This window comes from Hakea prostrata, chromosome 1, assembly GCF_041222555.1.
Source record: "Hakea prostrata isolate BN-2017 chromosome 1, UWA_Hpros_2, whole genome shotgun sequence".
NCBI lineage: Eukaryota > Viridiplantae > Streptophyta > Magnoliopsida > Proteales > Proteaceae > Hakea > Hakea prostrata.
This window is the reverse complement of record NC_142600.1, coordinates 12,925,857-12,948,424: the sequence shown is the minus strand read 5'-3', so window position 1 is coordinate 12,948,424 and position 22,568 is coordinate 12,925,857. Positions and strand designations below refer to the sequence as shown.

Below are 22,568 nucleotides of genomic sequence, written 5' to 3'. Positions count from 1 at the left end.
CCCTTAGCAACTTTGATAGTTATTTTATCAGAAAATAAGAAAAAAAGTAAAAAAGTGTAAAAAAATAAAAATAAAAATCTAAACAGTTAATCTGATAATTTTATATATAATAATTGGTAATAAAAGATATATCATATTTGCATCATAATTGTAATCGAACAAATTCAGATACCCTATAACCGTAAAACAGATGTGGAAACAAATTTTGATTATCTATTTACGTCCCTATTTCCTGGCAAAAGTTGGGGTTACCTTTTGTGAAAAAGTTGGTGTTAACTTTTGTGAATCTATATCTATAACTTTTTGAACTTTCAAGGCGTGTGTCACTAGTTTCATGGGAAAAAAGTGAGGCTGTGCAAATTGCAATGTAAAAGCTCTAAAATTACTACCGTTGCCATCCGAATCAGTCAAAATGTTACAATTGGATTTTTTTTCTTCCTTAAAGGTAAGAAATTATGCTTGGATATGAATGTGATAGAAGCGGTATTTAATATCCGTTTACGTCCCCTGTACTAAAGGGTGTTGTAGGAGATCGCGAGTGCGCATGAGAAGAAATTCAAGAAACTAAAGCGAAGATTCAGTTATTGGGTTCCCGAAGCAGAGAGAAGAAGATAGCGAGGGGAGTTAGCAAGCGACGATGTATCATCCAACGAGAGGAGGCGTCCGTGGCGGTCGAGATCGTAAGTTTTAATTTTTTCCCTTCTTAAATCGTTTTAGGGTTTCATTATATAGTCGCGTTAAAGTCAGAAGCTTGATTATAATTGGCTTAAGAGTTTCTATACCTAGAATTTGTTCAAGATCCCAAATTTAAGCCATGATTCGCATGCTTGATTGACATGGGTTCTCGGTTTTATACATGTTTAAGCTCGATGAAGTTACCCAAAAAATAAAAAGGAAAAGAAAAAGAGAAAGGCTAAGCTTAATGGTTTTGTTTTGCCTATTCTTCTTCCATTTATAGTTCAAAGTATCTTGAAACAAAGAGCAATGGTGGTGTACATTTTTAGAATTGACATGTAAGACTGGAATCGTACGTTGTAACCCCTGATTTCGGAAGTAAATATGAGAACTAAATCTAAATGAAACCCCGCCATTATAGAGTTGAAAATTCCACCTATCTGCGAAAATCTAGCTATTGTTCCTAGGCTAGTAGTTATTTTTTCCCTCTTGGAATTTGATATTTAACTTCTTTTTTTTGTTTCCCTTTTTTTAATTGGAATCAATAGGGGATAATTTATTGTTTTTGAATAATGTCTCAATCAAGTAAATAAGTACAATCTAAAATGTTTACTTAAGAACTAGTACAAGGCACCTTGAAATAAGGTGGTAATCGCCTAGGCACTAGCACAGAATCCTGTATGGCTAGGCACCTAATGTTTATGACCAATAAGTGATGGGGAATCTTCTAACAGTGAAGGTATGCGGTTTCATAGAAGTGGTTGAATTCTGATTTTGATGTATCAGAAAAATTAGGGTTAGAGTTTTGGTTTTGAAAAAGTGAAGATGATGGAGATTTAGGGTTTTGACCGGCCAAATAAGGACCAGCTTGGGTTTGGGTGGAGAGGGGCTGGAGAGTGATTTTCGATCCAAATTTGGGTGAATTTGGATTGCTGGTTAGGGCTGGGCTGGTAATTGGGTTCTAGAATGGGGTTTAGAGTTAATGGAATCTAGGATTAAATGAAGGAAGTGACAGCAGGGTGAATCTAGTGTGAGCTGTGATGTGGAGATTCTGTGGGATGAATTTGAATTGATTCTAGTGGTGAATTTCAGCTGGAAGGGGGGGGGGTTTCTAGCCTAGAGCTTCCAAAAGTGAAAATAGAAAAAGGGGGAGTTTTCAGGGTTTGAAGATTTAAAGAATTTGGAAGTAGAAATACAGATCTGAATCAATGCCTGCTATTTATTTATTTATTTTTTAAATTAATTTGAAGAACACTGTTCAAGTTCAGATTCCTATTGCAAACAATCCACTCCATTAATTGGGCCCAAAACTCAGACCAAAGAAGCCAATCCAAAGCTGGCTGAATCCCCCTCAAGGGTATTGTTGTCATTTTCCAGCTCTTTTAGGGCTCAATATGGGTCTAGATTGAATCCCCTCAATCCAGGGGTTATGGATCTTTTTTTTTTACTATCAAGTTAGTTAATCTTGTGTTATGAAGAGTCCAAGTCCATTACAAGTTGGTTAGTTGTGAATAAGATAAGATTCCTTATCCAATAGGGTTCTTATCTTTTAAGAGTTTGCTTTTGAGTTGTCTTTTATTAGTAGAGTCCAAGTTAAGGAGTTCATGTAATGAGGTGGGTTCCTAATCTATAAACCCCACCTAGAGTCTAAGTCTTTAAGTAATTAGATTCCTTTTTTGAGTTTTTTGCTCAAGAGTTGGGATCCTTATCCATTAGGGAATCCCAACCCAAGTCAAAGCCTCTTTTGAAGGGTAGAAATAGTCCATCAGTCCAATGTAATTTTTGAGTGTTTTGCTCAAGAGTTGGGATCCTTATCCATTAGGGAATCGCAACCCAAGTCAAAGCCTCTTTTGAAGGGTAGAAATAGCCCATTAGTCCAATGTAATTTTCAGTTTTGATGAATAAAGATTATTGAGTTTATTTTAGCCAGGGTGGTTGGCAGGGTTCCTTTGGGGGGGACCTTGCGGTTGTCTAAGATTTACATTCTTCAAGCTTTTAACATTCAATTTTCAAGCTGTCAAGCCTTCCACCAGCAAGCATCAATCAATTCTAGCAGCCACAAGTATAGAGCCTCCCCCACCCTCCCCTGCCTCCTTCTAGTTCCACAGCCCTTCCCTCTCATCCTTCATCACCCGCAAGACACCCCTGCCCGCTCCCTGTTTGGTGCATAGCATTAACCTCTCCCCCACACCCCCGCTGGCCCTGGAACACTTGTGAGCCCCTAAAACAACCTCTTCCCCATTCGGTTCCCTAATTTCAGGCAATTTTTTGAGAAACAAAAAATTCAGAAATTCCTCAAATTTAATTTGAGAATTCTGAATCTACTTCAATTCCCTACTCTACCTGACAATCCAGAACAAGGAAAGTAAGTTCTTAAATTACAAAACTACAAGTGCAGATCTTCCCTACCTTAACTGAAACCCTAGTTTTCTGAGTCTATTAAATTTCAGATCTGAAACTTACATCTCTGATTTTGAGTGGGCAAATCCCTTCTAAACCCTAGGGTATTCATTCTTCTTTGCTGAAATTTCCTGGGCAGCCATAAACCCAGGGAAGTTACCTCTTGACCCTTAGCCCTAGATCTTGGTTTACATAAACTAGTACCACTTTTTGTTCTTGCCAATCTAGGTCTTTAGATCTGCATCACTTGGTGTATGCTTTCAATGACAACACTATTTGTGTGGATTAGACAAAAGCAAGGATCAATATTAATTTGGAGCTATGGAGACCAACCATTGGAAACAAGGTTTTAAATTAGTATAGGCTGAAGGTAGAATAAGTGACATAATTATGGTGGAACTTTTATGAATAGTTGAATACTGACATGGTGTGATTTGGGGGAAGAGAGTTATTACCGTGTGTCTATTTTACATGTATATGGTCAGTCTGAGGTGACACGGAGGATTATGTCTCACAAAGAAGTAAAGTGGGATGGATGAAGTGGAGAGGTGCATCCATAGTGCCATGCAACCGACTTGTGCTTTTAAAGTTTACTAGGAAAGTACTATAGGACTATTGTATGGCCAGCTGTGACTAATGTAGAATGATGGGCAGTTAAGAGATGTCATGTTGATAAGCTATGTGTAATAGAGATGAGGATGTTAGATGGATGTGCAAAAAAACTATTAAGGATAAAGGAAGCAATGAGCATATTAGCGCTGAGAGGGAATTGCCGTGATCAATGACAATTTTTAGAAAGTGTTTTGTGAGGTGGTTCAGGTCTTCAATGGAGGCCTAGGGAAGCCCCAGTTAGGTCCTAACTGGAGAAGGTAAAAAAGTTAGGGGCATGCCTAGAATGACCATTGCAGAAGTTGTGAGGAAGTACGTGCTTAGTCTTGGTCTTTTACCGAGTATGATCTTGGATGGAGCCTATTGGAGTGCAAGGATCCATGTAGCAGACCCATTCGGTTGAGATTCTCTTGATCTTGCCCTCTTACTTGGATCTTTCTTCTTTTAGTATTCCATATTTAAGTTGTCATCTCCAATCTTTCATCTATTTTCTCCATCTGTTCATTCTTCCCTTTTTTCTTTGTTGACCTAGTGGTTTGAAACCCAATTTCAAGATTAGGTTTCTTGGATGAATTCCCTAAAGTTTAGGGCTTGCCCTGAATCTTCCAGCAAATAAATCAATAACTATATGGGATACTTAAGGGCTGCTCTGAACTGATGGGAGTTGGATGGAAACACTAGGGGATAATAGATGGTTTCTTATGAAATGATGGAAAAAAAAACCTAAATTGTTAACAAATCCCCATAGGATGGTTTTTGAGATATCCAGAGTCAGTATGGGAAGTAACAGAATAATGGGGGAATGAAAAATATTACTCCTAGGGTTGGCAGAAAAGAAGATAATTAATTTGAATCAATAGGGGTTGGGTCTTGGAAAGGAGCAAGAATTTTTCTCGCTCTTCCGTTGATCTTCCTTTTCTTTCTTCTTTCTCCCTCCCACCCCCCTCCTTCTTCTCTCTCTCTCTCTCTCTCTCTCTCTCTCTCTCTCTCTCCTGTTTTTCTTTTGCCGCAAGGAAGAAGAGTCAAAGAGAGAGGGCTGAGAGGTGTGGAGGGTGTAGGGCGGGCTTTGTGGGGGTAGGGGAGGGGCTTGTTGGGGTGAGGGGGAGGGATTGGGGTGTTGTGGGGATTGGTGAATGTTGCTGCCAGGTCACGGCAGCAAGGGGAGGGGTTGGGTGTGTTGCATGAAACAGGGGGAGGTTGGGGGGAGGGTGTTGCAATGGCAGGGGAAGGGGAGGGAAGGGAGGGGGAGGCTGTGAGTGAAGGGGAAGGGATCGGGGAGCCTTGTGATGGGAGGGGAGAAGGTGGGAACGGGTTGGGATTGCTATATTTACTTGAAAACCTTTAGAGCTTGCTGGAATATCTGAAGAAGAGTGCTAGACAGAGTAGGTTGCTGATCTTGAAGAACTTTGCTATAAATCCACCGTGGCTCCCTCAAATAGGAACCATGGTCTTCAAACACAATTTTTATTCAAATAATAGACATAAGAAACTTAGAAGAAGATATAGGCTATTTATAGCCTACTGAAAGACTCTAAACCTAAGTGGGACTCCTTATAGATTAGGATCCTATTACATTGAATCACAGCCGACCAGATATAAATAATAAAAGATCTAATGGATTCTAATTGACACATGCTGAAACAAAATCTTCTAATTAACTAAAGACTCTAATTGACACGTGCTAAATTCTATTTAACTGAAGACTCTAATTGACACATGCTAAATTCTATTTAATTAAAGACTCTAATTGACATATGCTAGAATTAAAAGAAACCAAAGACTCTTACTTAACTCAAACTGGACTTCCTAACTGACTGAAACTCTTCAGAAAATAAAAAGAAAATTCTGAAAATAAAACCCAGCAATGATTCAGGGCTGGTTTGACCAAAATACCCTCATTAGGGTTTGGCCGGCCCTAGATGGACCCATTTTGGGTTTCGGCTGGGGGGTCAACCCTTTTCACATCACCTAATTTTTCTCTATTTTGTTTTGTTTGGATCCATGTAGCCAACCTCACTAATTTGGTTGTTTTTTTTTGGGCCGAGTTTGTTGTTGTGTTTGAAAGGATTTATCAATTCTATTCTTGGAGACTGATGATGTTTTGATAGATGCATGTCTTCTGTACATGTACATTGTGCTTTGACGATTCTGTTATTTCCCAAAAAAGGATAGTCACTGGGATAGCTGCTTTTGAAAAGATTTGTTTTTACTTGCTCTTGCGGTTTGTACCAGATTCTCTTAGGTGCATTTTTTATATTCATGTTTTCTGTTTTTGGTAGGTAGTGCCCCAAGGAGATTTGAGCTTTTTGACCCTTGTGAATTGTTAGTCTTTGCCAACTGAGCCTACCCTCTTGGGGTATATTTTCATGTTTGTTGCACATATTGCGTGTTAATATTTAAAGATGCAGCTCTCTTTTCATTCTGCCAAACCTTGGCTAATTGCATTTACAACTTTCTTGTTGCATCATTTTTTAGTGCAAGTTGCATCCATCTCTTATACTCAAATCTTATCCCGTTGCAGAATTTAAGTGGGATGATGTCAAGGTTGATAAGCATCGGGAGAACTATCTTGGGCATAGCATCAAAGCTCCGGTTGGAAGATGGCAGAAAGGTACTAATTAATTGCTATTCCATTACAGTTTACTGTTTCCTTAATTTGTTGAGACTTTCTTTTGTTCCCATTCGGTCAAGTCTTCTGTATGTTTTTTGACTCCTGGCTCCCCCATTTTATATATGATGCTTTGTGGGATAACATTGGTTGGCCTCTTTTTTTTCTTCCCACTTTTTAGAAATAAATGTGCAAGGTTATTTTGTTTTTCCTTTTCTCCGGCATATTGAGTTTTTTTATTTTATTTTAATGTTTTATAAAACACAGGTTGGTGATGTTAAGCAAGTATAACTGGGGCATCAAACATTCTGAAACATGTGTTTCATACTAATATTGCAACGTATACCATTGCAAAAGAGTACCTTTTAGTGTGTAAATTCATTAAGATTCTTTTGAGTGGAGGAAATGTCAACTGGACTTGGCGGCATGGTGATACTGATTTGCCATTCATTTGGTCTGGTTTCACTTTTCAGACACATGGAAGTGCTGTACCCTTGAGTATTTGTTGATTCATAATGAGTTAATGATTAACTGAAGTAATTTTTGCTTGGCCATTTTGCCCCTGAACCCAGTTTTATCTATGTGGGAGGGGTTTTGATGGAGACACATCCTTTGGACGTCTGCTAATCCTTGATTGAAAGCTTCAGAGATTGAACTTGTAATCGGTTGTAATAGGATAATACAATTATTCGAAAGGAAAATCGTATTAGCTAGTTATTGCTAGTTGGGTGTATAGTTGGCATCATTTATTTACTATTAGAATATGTTATTTTCCTGTGAAAGAATTTCTTAGCTGTTAGTCTGATCATTGAATATGTTTGTTAGGAAAGGACCTTCACTGGTATGCCAGGGATAAGAAGTCCATGAATGCAGAAATGGAGGTGGCTAAAGAGGAGATAAAGAGGATAAAAGAAGAAGAAGAGCAGGCAATGAGGGAGGCTCTTGGTTTAGCTCCTAAGCGTAAGATTCGACCGCAGGGTAATAGACTAGATAAGCATGAATTCTCAGAGCTTATAAAGAGAGGATCTACTGCGGAAGACCTGGGCGCTGGCCATGCCGAAGCAGCAAAGGTCGAAGGACTTGGTTATTCTAGGTATGACTGAAATGGACGATACTGTTCAATATTTCATTGTTAGCAATGCCATTATGATGTCAGGACCACTTTATATCTATCTGACTGGAACTGATAGGCATTCAGTCAAATTGTTCTCAACTTTTCACAAGAATTGGATCCATTGGCACACTATTGGGTTTCCATATTGTATTGTTATCTTCCCCTGATGATTGTTTTTAATGCTTCACCTAAAGTCCATAACCGGTATTTACTGACCAATTCTTGAGCTAGAATTCTTTTAGCAGAGAAATGCTATAGTCAAGATAACTGAAATTTGCTATAGAGTAGGGAAACATACAGTTTTATTGGCAGACGAAATAATTTTCTTTTTGAGTGCATAAAAAAGATAAACGATTTTGTCGAGAAAATATTCTTATTTTGACAGCTGACCTTTCTGTGACTATATAGAAATGTGCACTGTTACAATTTTTGCTCTCTCCTTGAAAAAGAGTGTGTATTAACACAGTACAGTTTCTGTAAGAAAATAAGTGTGTTTTTTTCAGGCGTGCTGTCTTCTGCTTTTCTGTGTAAGCTTTTACATTTCTTGCTTTTCTGAATTGCTTTGTGAGTTGACATTTTATAAGTTAACGTCTTGCATTTGGTAAAGCTTAAGATCATAATGACAAGCGGCATTCAGTAGACCTGGACACATGGTATTGTGTTTCTAGCAATGATAGACGAGTAGGATATGCATCTGTGAAGTTGTGATGACTTTATTTGCTTGTTGATAGTTCATTTTGATCCTTATCGTAGGGTTACTGGTAGCTGGGAAGAATCAACTTCTCTTCTGCCCGAGCCGAAGGAGGTTTCTCTCATGATGGAGAATGCAGCTAACCCAAATCCGCCAGCAAGAGATGCTAAAGAAGAAGAAGCAGCAGCTTCAGAGGATGAAAGGAGCCGGAAGAAGAGAAGGCGCGAGGAGAAGAAACATGAAAAGCGGAAAAGCGGAAAAGCATCGCTCACATGATTCAGATGACAAGAGGAAACACAAAAGAGAAAAGGAGAAGAGGAGACATGATTCTGATTGATCATCTTCTGCTAATTGTTACAATCCAATACTCTTGGTGAATTATTAGGGCCTTGCTGTAAACTCAAAATGTTGGCTTTTGCAATGGTGCATTTGTACTCTAGTTTTTCTTTTCGTAAGTGCAATTATAATGCTCCGGCATTTTGCACATTGAGAAAATTTCTTTCATCGGCCTCTTAATTTGGGGTCAGGTTTTCCCTCTCTGGTGGTCCAAAGGAAATTTTCTAGGGTAGAGCACCTTTTGGGTCAATACGGGTATGGTTCAGATGAGATAATACGCCCAATCCATTAACCGAACTGTTCGGGTTGTTTTAGACAATGCTGTATCTCTTGAGGTAAACTTGAATGTTGCGCATTTGATGTTCAGTATTGAAGTTAAACCAGCATCTTTTACCTGATTGGCCCGTATTTCTTACCTGGTTGGGCCGTGTGGTTCAATGTAAAATTGCTGGGTTTCGGGTTTCGTGGGAATGGGTGAACGAATCTGGGAAAGTAGGCATTGAAGGAGACGGAAGCCTAAAGTATCTTCTTTATCTATTGTTAATTGGCAATTTTATAGCTTTTCAACTCAATGTCCACTTCAACGTAAAGAAATGAAGTAATTAAAGAGTCACTATACGTTAGCGTCTATATCGATTTACCGATATTGCCCTCCTCACTTGTTTCGTGTAGACCATCCTCTCTTGTTTCCACAATGGACCGCCAACGGAGCATCTCGACGATCATAAAAATTCGGACGGTTGATATTGGCTCGTGATCTTCAAAAGTGAGAGTTAGACTCATACCCGAAAAAGGGCAATTAGGTAAATATAACGACTTTTTTAATTTCAGAATGGCCGCATAGTTGGAAGAGTTGGAGTGGGAAACGTATACTTTATAATAATCCTTTGCTTATATAGTGCTCTGCTTCTTCCTTTGTGCTTCTTCTCATTGTTTATGATATTTATTCTGAAAACGAAGATCGCTAGCCGGAACGGAGCTCTCGTCGGAGTTCTTGTTCTTCTTCATCTTCTCGTCTTTACCGCCACCGCAGATCCTGAAAGCCTTTATTTAAAACCCTAACTGTGTAGTTGGTTGGTTGGATTAATTCACTTGCGACTGTTACGAGACCCAACCGACCTCTAATATTGCTCTAAAAAATTCTTACCGGTGCCTCCGTTTCCACCCATAGGTCTCCCCGTTTCTCGTGGTTGAATATGGTGTCTGCTAATCAGGAAATGGCTGTTTTTTGCTTTGATACGCTCGTCGCTCATTACAACAGTGAGCAAGCGCCTCCACCGGCGTTTGATGACGGCCAACAGTAAGCTTCCTCTTGTTTCTACATTATATATATTTTTTCCCTGATGAATGTGTTTTGGTAATTAAGAATTTCCTAATCAATCTTTTATGTGTGTTTGTTTCCAATTGCGCTGATCGTTGGCTTTAGATGCTTGATTGCATGCTTGTAGTTTATAGCTCGATAATTTTTTTCCTCGTTAGGATTTCGTTAATGTTACACTTTTATTTCCTTGATTTTTTTTTTGCTGTCACTGTTTTAAATCTTCCTTCCGTTTTATTCTGATGGGTTTTGTGCTTTGATTGGTATTTGGTTCTGCATGAATTTCTCTACTGATTTCCATCTCCACCCCTGCCCCCCCCCCCAAAAAAAAAAAAAAAAAAAAAATTATAAAAAGGGGCCTTTTTGAGGGAATGATGCCGTCTCCTTGATTCTGGGATGCTGGTATTCTAAAGCTTGAATAAATGGAGGTTATGGTGGTTTAATAGAGAATTTATCTTATCAGTTAACCACTTCCATTTTTTTTTAATTCTCGGCCGCATTGAGCAATAGTTGTATGTTCCTTCAGGCTTCTACTCATAACTCTTCACGGGTCGGATGGCATACCTGTTTGCTTAGGAAAAGAAAGAGAGCTCAAAATTGGGAAAGATAAAGCAGAAATGGAGCCAACGCATCCTTCTGAAAATTGAATGGTTTTTTGTGGAGCCAATTTCATGTTGTTTTCCTGCCTACTTATTTCTCACTTTGAAGGTCTTGCAAATATTTTTGGTCAATTTTCATTTTGTGTAGGAGGACATGTTATATGACTAGTTAAGTAGTGCACTTTTGTTAAGTATTACTAAATGTGGAAACTTATTCAGTATTTGCATCACATTTTAGAGTCTGATTGGTTTATCCTTCCAATGTTTCATAAGGATCTTCCTGATTTCAGCCCATTGTTTGTCACTTGGAAGAAAGTATTGAATGGCGGGGAGCCTCGCCTGCGTGGGTGTATTGGCACTTTAGAAGCACGATGTTTGACCAATGGATTCAGAGACTATGCTCTTACCAGGTAGAATTGCAAACCATGTATTCTATACCCGAAAGGTCTCTCTTTGTCTTTGTTTTCCCTGACTGTGTAACTGAATCTCATTACCATCAGTTATTATTCTGTTGTTTAAACATTATTGTGTTGCCATAAAAATCCTGACTATGATTATGAGTATTAGGACTTAGCTAGCACTTGGGATAAGCTTCTTCTCTTTCCTTTGTACTTTGAGGTGGTAGGCCTGTTAAACCTTTGATGAGAGTTTACATGCTCATCGATTGGTTAAAATAATTTCCTTAGTCAGAGTTCTTTTCTGGTTTCATTGGAAGTAAAGTATATTTTCTGGGTCTTCATGTTCATCTGTCTACAGTCTACCATATGAACATGGAAGGTGTAAACCACATGTTCTGGTTTCATTGGAAGTAAAACGTATTTTTGTTGACCATCATATTCATCAGTCTACCATATGAACAAAGTAGGTGTAAACCACATGTACGTTAAATCACTTTCTACCTCTTCAGATCATGTCAAAAAGGGATTTACTTCTTGTGCCCCAGTGTTGGGCATGGCCTGTTCCTGAAAGTGTTAAAACTCTCCAGCAGCCCATTTGTGCAGGAACACAGTGCTTCATGAGCATCAAAGTCTGTGAATTCTGAAGCTGTTGGCTTCCATTTCCTCATCATCGGATCTTTCAAAGTTTGGCTTTCAAGCTTTCACCAAGTTGGGGCCCAGTTACTAGTTAAATTCTATTTGCCTTGTGTATGTAACTGTTGGGTGCTTGGTTTGATGCCCCATGAGCAACAAAGATGTCTGGTCACGAGCTTGGGAGACCTTTTAGAAATCAGTGAATTGTGTGAATTTGGTCTTCAAAGCTACTGAGTAGGGACACATTGTTGGGGTCAGATAATGAAGAATTTGCGAGCTGTGCGCAATCAGTGTGTATATATATATATACATGATTTATCGCCTGTGAAGTTGTTGCTGGGGAGTGAAAAGTTAGGCCTATGTCTGACCCCCATTTGTTGCAACGGGAAACATTTACTGAAAATTTGGCTCAGTGCCCAATTATTCGGTGCAGGCTTTATTATCAGGTTTTTCTTATTTCTGGTTTCTATGATGTTTTGGACCATTATCCCTGTGAGATTTTCTTGTATTTTTTTATTATTCCTAAGATGATCTCTCAATTTAGTAAATATTTCCTGTTCCTCTGTGGAAATCCTGGTGCTACGCAACATCTGATCATAGTGTCAGAGTAAGTTGTTGTAACTGCTTTTGGTGCTTCGCTTATTATGTTATACCGTCTCAGATTTATGACTAACATGGTGGATCGTTGTTGTAGGGTTATTATTTAAAATTGAATTATGATGAGTGGTCTAAGGGGTGATGAAATATTAATGAATGGGCCAAAGGCAGGTTTTGCTGAACTGAAGAATCTTTGATAGGGATAATTTTGAGAAGGATAAGTCATAAGTAGTCTAGGTCATTAAGAGCATAGAATTTTAATCAAGAATGGCTTAAATGTGTAATATTCGAGTGGTTTTGAAGCTTCTATGTTGGTGCTGTAGATATGCGGCCATGGACCAACCCAAACCTAACTGAGTTTCCATACCAGTTTGAGTCATGGGACTTCCAGAATTGTAGGAACTCATGTTATTTGGGGGAATAATGTCTTTGTTTTATTTGTTCTATTTATTTTAGATATTAACTGTGTGGACATTTGGTTTCTAGTTCTTTTAGTTACTTTCTTTGAGTTAGTGTCATAGGTTGAGAGTCTTATTTTAGGAGTCTTTTAATTTTCTTTATATACGATGTGAACCCCCATCATTGATATAGATTGAATATAACGATTTAATTTATGGTTTGAGAGCCCTTGTGGCTTGTGTGTCCGTGAGAGCACTCTTCTTCCCCTACCCCTTCTCATGCGTTCTTCTCCTCCCTACAACTTTGAATTTTCAAGTTTTTCCCTTTCTCCCTAGAGGCCCGCCATCGACTTGATATTAGAGCCCAAATTCCCCACCCTGGTCAAACTTTTCCTTCTCTATCCTTCTTTTCTATTGATTTTCTGCTACGCCGGGGGGGGGAGACGAAAATAGAGCCAACCCTCCCCTGCGATTCTCAACAACAAACCCCAAATCTCAACTTAGATCTCAAGCCCAAGCCTTTTGTTTCCATTAGCGAAAACCCCATTCTTGTTAACTGCATTGTAATTTCAATCCGTTTCTTTGTTTTCCCCCTATGACTTCTTTGTCTCTTTCGTTTTTTTTTTTTTTTGGGGGGTGGGGTTGGTGGCGTATAAAGATAAGGCAAAGGGAAAGAACTGTTGAACCTCAGAAGAAGATGGGGGAGAGAACCACCCCCCCTCCCAAAAAAAAAAAGATGGAGAAGAAAAACACATACACAGAGGCGCAAACACTAGCAAAAACCCGTCTCTTCAATATTGATTCAATTACCTTCACCTTTTGGGTTCTGCCTAATATTAGGCATCAAATCAGTGAAAATAAAAAAGAAAAAAAGTAGGCATCAAATTCTAGAAGATAATAAAGAAAAAGAGAAGAAAATTAAAGAAGTGAACTCTGAATTACCTAGTTCTTTTGCTGCATAGGATTCCTTTTCCTTCAGATCGTATTCTCCTTGCTGAAGGAGGTATCCAGATTCCACATGAACTCAGTCGTCGCTATTGCCTGCTGGTTTTCAGGTACAACTCCTCCTAAGCCTCCTTAACATGCAAGAAAAAAACCCTTCCTTTTAAGTGTGTTCTTTCCAAAAGTACACCTCCCTCTTACGTCTTACATCACCTACTTAATTTGGTTTTTCAGATTTAATCCATTTCTTTGTCCCTATCCTATTCTGCCCCATTTTTTCTTTCGGCATCGTTTTTTTGCTTGATAAAAAGGAGTGAAAAAATAAACATGTGAGACCCACATATGGGTGGAGGAATAGAAAATGAAAGTTTTGCGGAGAAGTGCAAATGTGGTTCCATTTATCATATCATTCACTTTCTCACAAATTAGTGGGACTTTAAAAGGGGATGGGGTGGGAAAAGTAGGGTGCCATGTCAGCAAACAGGCTTGCTTATATCAAGGAAGCTTGTTTGTTGACTTTCCAATCCCATTGAACCAAACAAGCCATGCTTTGGAATATTGTGGAAAAAGTTCCCCTTTTTTCCCACCCCGCTTCAAATTCTTTCAAACAAACGATGCCTTCCAGAACTGGTCCTCCCTCCTGTTTCCTATTTTAAATTTTCCACTTGTTATCAAGGTTGCCCTTCTTGTATGTATTACTAGTTACTCACTTCTTCTCATTTACTTCCAACTTACCTCCTACCACACATACATATGGTTCCTAAGTAATTTTCAAAACTGCCATATGCCATCCACTTAGAGTTGAACTTATTTATGGTTCTGCCATCATACAGCCACTGGATCATGGAGATTGATCGATATGATCTACTCCTTTTGATTGGTGATGGGTTCCATTGAATGCAAATAGAGCTTTCTAATTTGACAACTGGGCGTCGGCCTTCGGGAGCTTGCCAATTTTTACAATTTGTATGTTATGATATCGAAGTGCGATACAATCTTCTGAAGACAAATCAGGTAGAGAGAAACTGTGAATAGTGTAGGCGACAAGAAGATTTAAGTACACAGTCTGATCAAAGTGGTGATTGAAGAATGATCAGTGGTCTGATTTCTGTTTTGTAATCACATGATCGGATTCCCATAGGAGAGCTGTCGTTTGCTAACAACAATCCATAGATCGTGTCAATTGACCTTGAGATGTGTTGGGTCATTGCTCCATCAAAAGCAATCTTTGTGGATTCCAAGCGGATAGTTTTTCCTGCTCTTATTTCGTAGAATTCAAGGGCAAGCTTTTGTCATCTGCTGAAGAGTTGATGGGATATGCTGCTCTGAGCTGAGCCAAATTAACTGAATTTCTAAACCAAGATGAACTGGTCCAATATTAGTTATGGATCTAGTAGAACTTTAGGAACTTATGTTATTTGGGAACTAATGTCTTTATTTCATTTTAGAAAATAGCCGCACATGATGTTTAGTTTCTAGTTGTTTTAGTTTGGTTGTTTGAGTTAGTCCCCAGCTAGAGAGTTGGTCTTATTTCATAATTTATTTATTTATTTGTTTTTTTATATCTATGTAATCCCATCATCGGACATGAGTTTAATAGAATGAATTGATTTTAAGAGCCTGTGTGACTGTGTGTGAACATGAGTGCTCTTCTTTCGTTGTCTCTCTTTTTTACAGTCTTCTCGTCCCTGCAACTCTGAATTTTTAGACTTTCTCCTTTTCCTTCAGGCCCATCATTAGGCAGTCTTTCAGATGTCTTGGGTAAGGTTGTCAGGTGAAAATAACCTAGTGCATAAGGCTTCCTCCACTTTAGGTTCTGGGGAGTGGCCACTATGTCGGCAGCCTTAACCCCACATGGCGGGGAGGCTGTATACTGACTTGAACATGAGACCACTTGGTCACAATGGAGGAACTTTTCTGTTGCACCAGGGTCCGCACTATGTTGTAGATTAAAGAATATGTTAGGGGGGAAAAAAGCAATGGAACCGAATTGTTTTTGACATCAAATGGTAGAGCCACCTCAAACTGCCACACTTCATTCACAGACACCCCATTTTAAAGTTTATAAAGCATGTACACCTTAAAATTGGACATAAAATGACACCCCAGTCCAATTTGCTAGTGTTTTCTGTTGAAGCATTGTTTTAATTTCTTAATTCCCAAAATAATGTTGGTTAGGGTCATGATTACAAAGAGAGGAAAACCTACTTGCAATGTTTTCTTCTCCTTGATTCCTCTGTAGTCCTACCTGCTGAGCTAAACCCTATTGAACCGAATAAACTTGCGGAGATTTTAAAAAGCAAGTACAAATTGCAGAATTGAAAATTTTGTTACTTTCTTGGCTAAAGCCGTCTCTCCCATATTGAGGGTTGGATATATGGAATGTGATGGAATTGATATTTGTTCTGCCAAGGAAGACCAGAAGAGAAATGTAATAGACAGGTCAGGGTCCCAATTGATTGCATGTCAGGTTTCAGTTGTAAATTCAATCATTTACCCTCCCATGTATTCACATTCTCATAGTACTGTTACTTCTTCATGTAGTATTGGATTTTTACTGGTCTTTTTGCCACCTAGCCTGCTCAGATTTGTGGGGACATGTACCTAGGGGTTATTCTGTTCACAAAATTTGGCTTCTGCTGGGGTTCTGTAAGGAAAGTATTTGATGTTATTTGCTGTTTTGGAAATTCAACTAAAGCGTTCCACAAAGGCCTCAAATAATGATGGAGGCTGAATGATTAAGAGAAGTCATATCCATGCCTATTCATGAACATGGTTCTGTCATCTCCTGAGACAAGTTGATAGTTTTGCACCAGTTTGTGGCTTAGATGGACTAATTGAAGCTGAGGAAAAAAGTTCCCTCCTTTAGTTGTGAAAACTAGAGTGGAAGTGTAGTTTTTGCCTGATGCAGTAGAAAGAAGAAAGAAAAGGTTTCATCAGCCAATTTTTGTATTTCGTAAGCTTTTGATGGGCCTCAGGTTATACGAGTCTATACTCATGGGGCTAGAAAAGGTGCTGGCAGTTAGGCCAGCAAATGCGATTCAAATAAGAAGACTAAATAGGAGTAAAGAAGGAGATGAATATGTAGAATAAGTGGGATACGTGGATAGACAATACTTGGGCAGTTGGGCGGTTCAGTTAGGGAATCTGGAGGCGGTGTTATGAGGTAGGAAAGGTGACTAGCAAGGATCAGGGAAGAAGAAAGTAATTTGGTGTGGTAGCACGGCTGCTACAGGGAGTGCTGGACACTAGGTATGCGTTTGGTAACGTTTCTGTTCTAAGAAACCAGTTCTTATACAAAACCGTTTTTTAATGTTTCTGTGCTAAAAGACCGTTCTTTGCTTGAAAATGGCGTTTGATAAATCTGTTCTGAAAATATTTTCAGAACACTAATAATAGAATAAGTTGTTTTTTTCTTTTTCTTTTTTGAGTTGAAAAATAAAGTTGGTGTTTGATAAACTCGTTTTAAAGCTTCAATTTGAACCAATTTTATCACTTTTGTTTCTGTTCTTTGGTAAAAACATCTTTTTTATGTTTTGCAAAAAGCGTTCTTTAGAACGCTTTTCTGACTGGTTCGTTCTTAAAAAACAGAAGAACGAACCGTTTTATCAAACGCCTCTAGCCCGTTCTTCCGTTCCCAAAGAACAGAAGAACGCCAAAAACGTTTTTTAAGAACGTTATCAAACGCGCCCTAGGTAATCCAGTTCTTTTGCTGTTTTTCTTATTTTATTTTTCTGCATTCCACCTTGTTGCGTGTGAGAAACTATCAAATCTGGAGGCTGTTATGAGTTAATGAATCTTCCACCAAGCAGAGGGACTTTCTTGAATTGGTTTAGATTTCCGGATAAATCTTCTCGTCTTTGTCTTCCTCTTCCGCTTCCTTATCTCCATTTGAGTAAATTCTCCCCAATCTTCCTTAAATATAGCCAGTGTTGTCAAAGTGTTTGCCTAGGCGGCAAGGCGACAAGGCGGTTTTTCAACTGCCTAGTTTTAAACTGCTTAATTGACATGCTGTTTTTTTGCCGCTTTTTCTCCTAAGTGCTATTGCTTTGTCACCTTGTGCGCCTTATTGCCGCCTAGACACTAAAGCAGCAACTTTTTTGACATTTTGTACATAATATATTTTTTCTTAATTTTTTTTAAATAAAAATTTACTCTACAAAGCTGTATATAAATTTAATAGCTTAGTCATTTTGGAATCGAGGCCCAAATCGCAAAGGAACTCTGAGCAGGACCAAGAAATAGAAGTGGAGAAGAGGAAGGAGTAGAAGAGAGAAGTTGCGCAAGCTTAAGATGAGGCCTGCGATTGGGTTAGTCTTTTCCAATTCCAGGATCTTTATTTATAAAACTTTGAATAAATGGAAAATCTCCTTACAAGGACTGGGAGACCCTTGTGACAAAGCTATCGCCACTAGACTTGTAGTTCTTAGGATTTTAACAAAGGGTAGAATGGACATGTCACACTCACCATTTGAATTGAGGGGGTAACACTAATCATAAAATACAAGGTTTGATATGTAATTAAGCTATAGTATAGGGGGACATTAATAATTACCCCATTGTATTTTAATTATTAGTTGTCACGCATGTAACTATCGTTGAATCCATGTAAAAAGGGTTTAGCTGGTTTTTTCGGTGCTGGCTGCTGATTTGACATACCAATCTTCCTATTTTTCCTGGGCTCGAGACCGGCAGCAAACACTGGCGGAGTTTATTGTGGTGAGAAAGGATATGCATAGCTTAGACGTTGTATCTAGTATGGCCTCAAATAGAGCTGAGTGGAAGGCAAGGGCATGTAGCCAACCCCATTTAGTTGGGAAAGCCTTGTTGTTGTCGTTGTTGATTCATGTAATTATTGTGGGAGGAAGTTAAGAGATAGTTGAAGCCATGTTGTACGAGGGTTTTCTGAAGAAGTCACAAGTTTGTGACTGCATGTCATTTAAGCCTATTAGAGGTTGCATATGAAAAGGTTGATAAGAATTGAATCCTGAATTTTCTTCATTGAGAAACAACGCATGATTTCTCCATATGGTCAAGAGGAATAGCTTCCTCCTGATCAAGCCAAATGCTTTTTCTATCTTCTCTCTCTTCCCCCTCCCTCTCCCCATTATTTATCTTGTTTCTTTTATGTTATTTCAATAGACTATCCGCATACCTATCAATAAGTCATCTTCAGTAATGAAAGATGTATAGCATAGTAGTTATCAAGGCATCCTGGCACCTTGTTGACTTGTTGCCTTTTTTTCCAAGCCCCTTCCAGTGTATTGGGTTGCTTAGATGCCGTGTCAATTATATGATATATAACCTTTCCGTCCAATTTTGAGCCTAGTCGATTGTCTGTCCACAGCTTCCTTCTTGGATGTTAGCCTATTTTGATGGTTTATGTTGGTCATGTACCTTTATTTGGTTAAATTATTAAAAACGTACATATGTTCCATATTTGGTTGAATATTTATTCCTATCTTATTTGGTTTTTCTGGGGGTAAAAGATCATTTGTATTAATAAAAGTCCCTGAAAAATATATTTAGATATAATCCCTATGAAGCTGGTCAAAACAAATCAAGCCTTTAACATGGCAGCCACACCCTTGATGTGTTATGCAGCTCACATATTACAACCTGTGCACTCTAGAATCTGAACCTAGGTCTTCCTCTGCATAACTTTGCATCTCCAGCTCAATCAGTGCAAAAATCCTAAATGATTTGTTAATATTTGCTCTCTTGCTAAAAATCTGCAATTGGGTTTGATTCCCTTTAGTTATGGATTACTTTCCATTGAATGTCTCCAATTTATGGCCATAACTCCTACCACCACTGTATATTTTATTTTGTTACTCAGTCTTAAATTATTAAAGCTTGTATATGTTCTATATTTTGCAGGGTTTTTTATTTTTATTTTTAGTTTTTAACATTTTTTAAATTGTTATTGATGCAGTAAATTAGTTTTCATAGAGAGAAACATGCTTATAAGTTTACGCTATTCTTTAGTTTGATATGGAAGTATGATAAGATTATGTCTTGATTGGAAATACCTCCTCTTGCTGCTCTAAGAGTGTAGAGATTTATGTGCGTTGGTTGTTTCTGAACTCTGGCTCTTATTAATTTATTATATCCTTCTACTTTTGCAGTGCTCTAAGGGACCGTCGATTTCCTCCCATCCAGGCTAAGGAATTGCCCTATTTGGAATGTACCGTTTCCGTTTTGACAAATTATGAAAATGCTCTGCACTACCTTGATTGGGAGGTATTGTCATTTATATTTAGGACTAAGTTTTTGAGTAAAGGCCCCTGATAATTTAGTATTTTCCGCTTGTGGAACTAAATGAACGTAGTTAATGCTTGAATTCCTGGTGATCCGTCTTTGTATTGGACAGACCTGGGATTTGTGTTCATGTTTTTGGCTTATCTGAAATTCTACCTCGACCTTGGCTTGTGGCTTGATGATATATATTTCACATAATTTCCCTTCACATGCAAAAATAATGTCTGGATTATAGTTAGGGTTTTATGTTGCCAAAACTGTTTCTTTCTGCTTTGGAAGCGATGAAGACAAGCCTGAGCCAACTGATATGTGATTGGGTACGGCAGGTTTGAATCTTTAGCCGTACATCATATAAGCTTTGAACTTGACCAAAATTGTTTTAGTATAACCCACAATGATGAATTTCCAAACAATTGTCACCATTTCAGTTGCAATATAATCTTTTGACACGACCTTAAATGGTGCAATATATGTATTGCATGGTCTTGGTGGTGATTGGTTGAGCATTTCCTGACCTGTGTCTTCCCATCCTACTTTCTTGTATTGGAAGGTCGTGTATTTATCTGTGGCAAGGGCAAGTGATAGAGTGTTTTCCTCAAGACAACTGAAGCCTTAATAATACAAATGTGTTGCAGATGCTAAGTGAAAACATGTTCATCGTTTGACTCTAGATGCCTTGCTTTGAGTCTTATTATTTTGTATACTGGTTTTATGCCTTATTCAGTTAATCTTATCTCATCGGAATCAAATTGTTGTTACTAGATCGGAGTGATATTGTTAATTGAAGAAGTCTCTTGCTTGTTGCAGGTTGGAAAGCATGGCATAATTATTGAGTTCAGTGATCCTGACCATAATACACGTCGGAGTGCAACATATTTACCTGAGGTTGCTGCTCATGAGGGTATGTATGCTTGATCGTTTGTTTGTTTGTTCCTTCCCGCATTAGTACTTTTTAAGGACAGTTTAGACAATTGGGAGGTAGAGGGTTGTAGAAGAAAACACAAGGATTACAAATGATGTTTCCAATGGATCAAAGACCATCTGATCATTGGAGCCAGTATCTGGACTTCTACTCCTTGGCTTAGTTTTAGGTAACATTGGACATTGTTTTCTTTTGTTGAGAATCTAAAGCCTTGATCTTTGTCTGTCTTTGAGAAGGAAAATTTAGCGGGAGAAAAAAGTCCGATACAGTACTGTTTTTGGAGCAGACACTTTCTTAGTGTTTGTGTCTCTAGTGCTTGAGCTAATCGTGGATGTAATATAGTTCTCTCTGAAATGTTTGGATCTTTTTGTTTTTGTTTGATCAAATTACTACTCTATGTTTTCATCAGCCGGTAGTGTTGGTAATTTGGTTTCAGGATGGTCAAAGATGGAGGCAATTGATTCGCTTATGCGCAAGGCGGGTTATAATGGTGTCATCACTGAGCCGCTCCGGAAGAGGATCTCCCTGACTCGTTACCAGAGCACGATCTACACTATGCACTACAGTGACTATGTTGCTTACGTGAGAAGAAACAGAGGGGAAGCCCCTGCAATTTCTGTTGGGGGTAAGCCCAGCAACCATTGATTAATGAAACAGCTTACATTAAGGCGGATTATGAGCAGGGTGGTTTGGAAGAAATGGTCAAAGTGTACCAAACCATCTGCTTAATCATGGTGAGTACCATGTCCTCCATTATTCTTCAAATTCATTTGATTTGAAGATTAAATTGTTCTGTTTAATTTATGGTTCCTAAACGATATCAGTCAGCCCCCCCGCAAGGTGGGGGGGGGGGACTTGATTTCTTGAAGACTCAGCGTAGTGTAAATTGCTTTGTGACTGCATTAATCACAAACTGTTGTGGATGTATTGTTTCTGTTTTTATCTTGAAAGAACTAGTCATAAAGCAAGAATTTCTTGAGAAGTATAGCGAAATTACCAGGTAGCAGCTGGCTATGCATGACTTGCATGGGTTTCGGCCTTTTGCACACGCTAGCGTTGGACAGTCAATGACATAACATATAAATTGCACTTGTTTCTGGCTATAGATTAGTAACACCATTTGGTGACAATTCAACTCTGGAGACTGGATTTTCAGTGAGTCACTGTGTGCTTCTCAGCTGGGTTTTGTCATCTATGTGCGACAGTGACAAGTGATTCTTTGCAAAATGCCCTGTTTACGTAATGGGTTGCATTGCAAGGTCGAAGTATCGGTATTGCGGGTAGTTTTAAGAGACGAATCGTTTCGAATGGAGTGTTATATCGTATTGATTAGTACATTCTTACGTAACACAGCATATCGTTCATTTATTTATTAATTAATTAATTAATTAACTACACAACCTAGAAGGTCTTATTTTCTTCATCATGGTAAAGAAAATGCATTTTTAATTTTTTTGAAAGGGAAAAATTCATATGTATGATCATGTCCTTTATAGTAGTTTATCCAAATGGTCAAATTCCCATTTTTGACGCATCAAAGCCCTTGTCTTTTTTTTTACCCCCTCTCTTTTTGGTGAAAATCAAAACCCTCGTCATGTGGCCCCTTGGGCGGGGTGCTCCCTAAAGAGCCCTTTTTGTCTTTTTTGGTTCCCCTATGTGGGTTATGTCTCCTGGTTTTGCCCCCTTGTGGGTGTTGTCTAAGCCCCGCCCCGCCCCCCCCTCCCCCAATCAAAACCCTCGTCATGTGGTGCATTACTATGTGCATTGCTTTTAATTATTTAAAAGAAGTGTTGTTCACAAAAAAAAAGAAAAAAGAAAACTACCCTCAAGAAAACGAGTGTTACTCCAACCAAACAGTCAAAAGTAAAGAGAATTATTCTAACCAAATGGTCAAAAGTATTACTTTTGAAGTCATTCCAACCAAACGGTCAAAGTAAAGTTGTTCGGTGAAAAATTGATTTGCCTATATGAAATTGTTAGTTGTGAATCACGCAACTCCATTTTTGTTTTAGTCCAAAATGGAGAAGAATTGGTGTGTCATGTGTGTTCCCAACCATTATTCTCTAG

General features: G+C 38.5%; 2 protein-coding genes across 2 annotated transcripts; both read left to right on the top strand.

The window, feature by feature from the left end:
- The first annotated feature begins 323 nt into the window (after nucleotides 1–323).
- On the top strand, nucleotides 324–8,955 carry LOC149027589 (leukocyte immunoglobulin-like receptor family A protein). The gene is given in 6 exon segments (XM_089164008.1): nucleotides 324–445; nucleotides 519–680; nucleotides 6,206–6,295; nucleotides 7,118–7,385; nucleotides 8,160–8,345; nucleotides 8,347–8,955. Coding segments are annotated over 5 exon segments (675 nt in total). The 5' UTR covers nucleotides 324–445; nucleotides 519–637; the 3' UTR covers nucleotides 8,435–8,955.
- A 341-nt stretch (nucleotides 8,956–9,296) lies between these two features.
- LOC149027588 (AMMECR1 family) lies at nucleotides 9,297–22,042 on the top strand. The gene is made up of 5 exons (XM_089164000.1): nucleotides 9,297–9,733; nucleotides 10,641–10,760; nucleotides 19,447–19,561; nucleotides 20,387–20,480; nucleotides 20,938–22,042. The coding sequence occupies exons 1-5, from the start codon at nucleotides 9,630–9,632 to the stop codon at nucleotides 21,144–21,146; spliced, it is 642 nt and encodes a 213-aa protein (XP_089020126.1). The 5' UTR covers nucleotides 9,297–9,629; the 3' UTR covers nucleotides 21,147–22,042.
- Nucleotides 22,043–22,568: the final 526 nt, after the last annotated feature.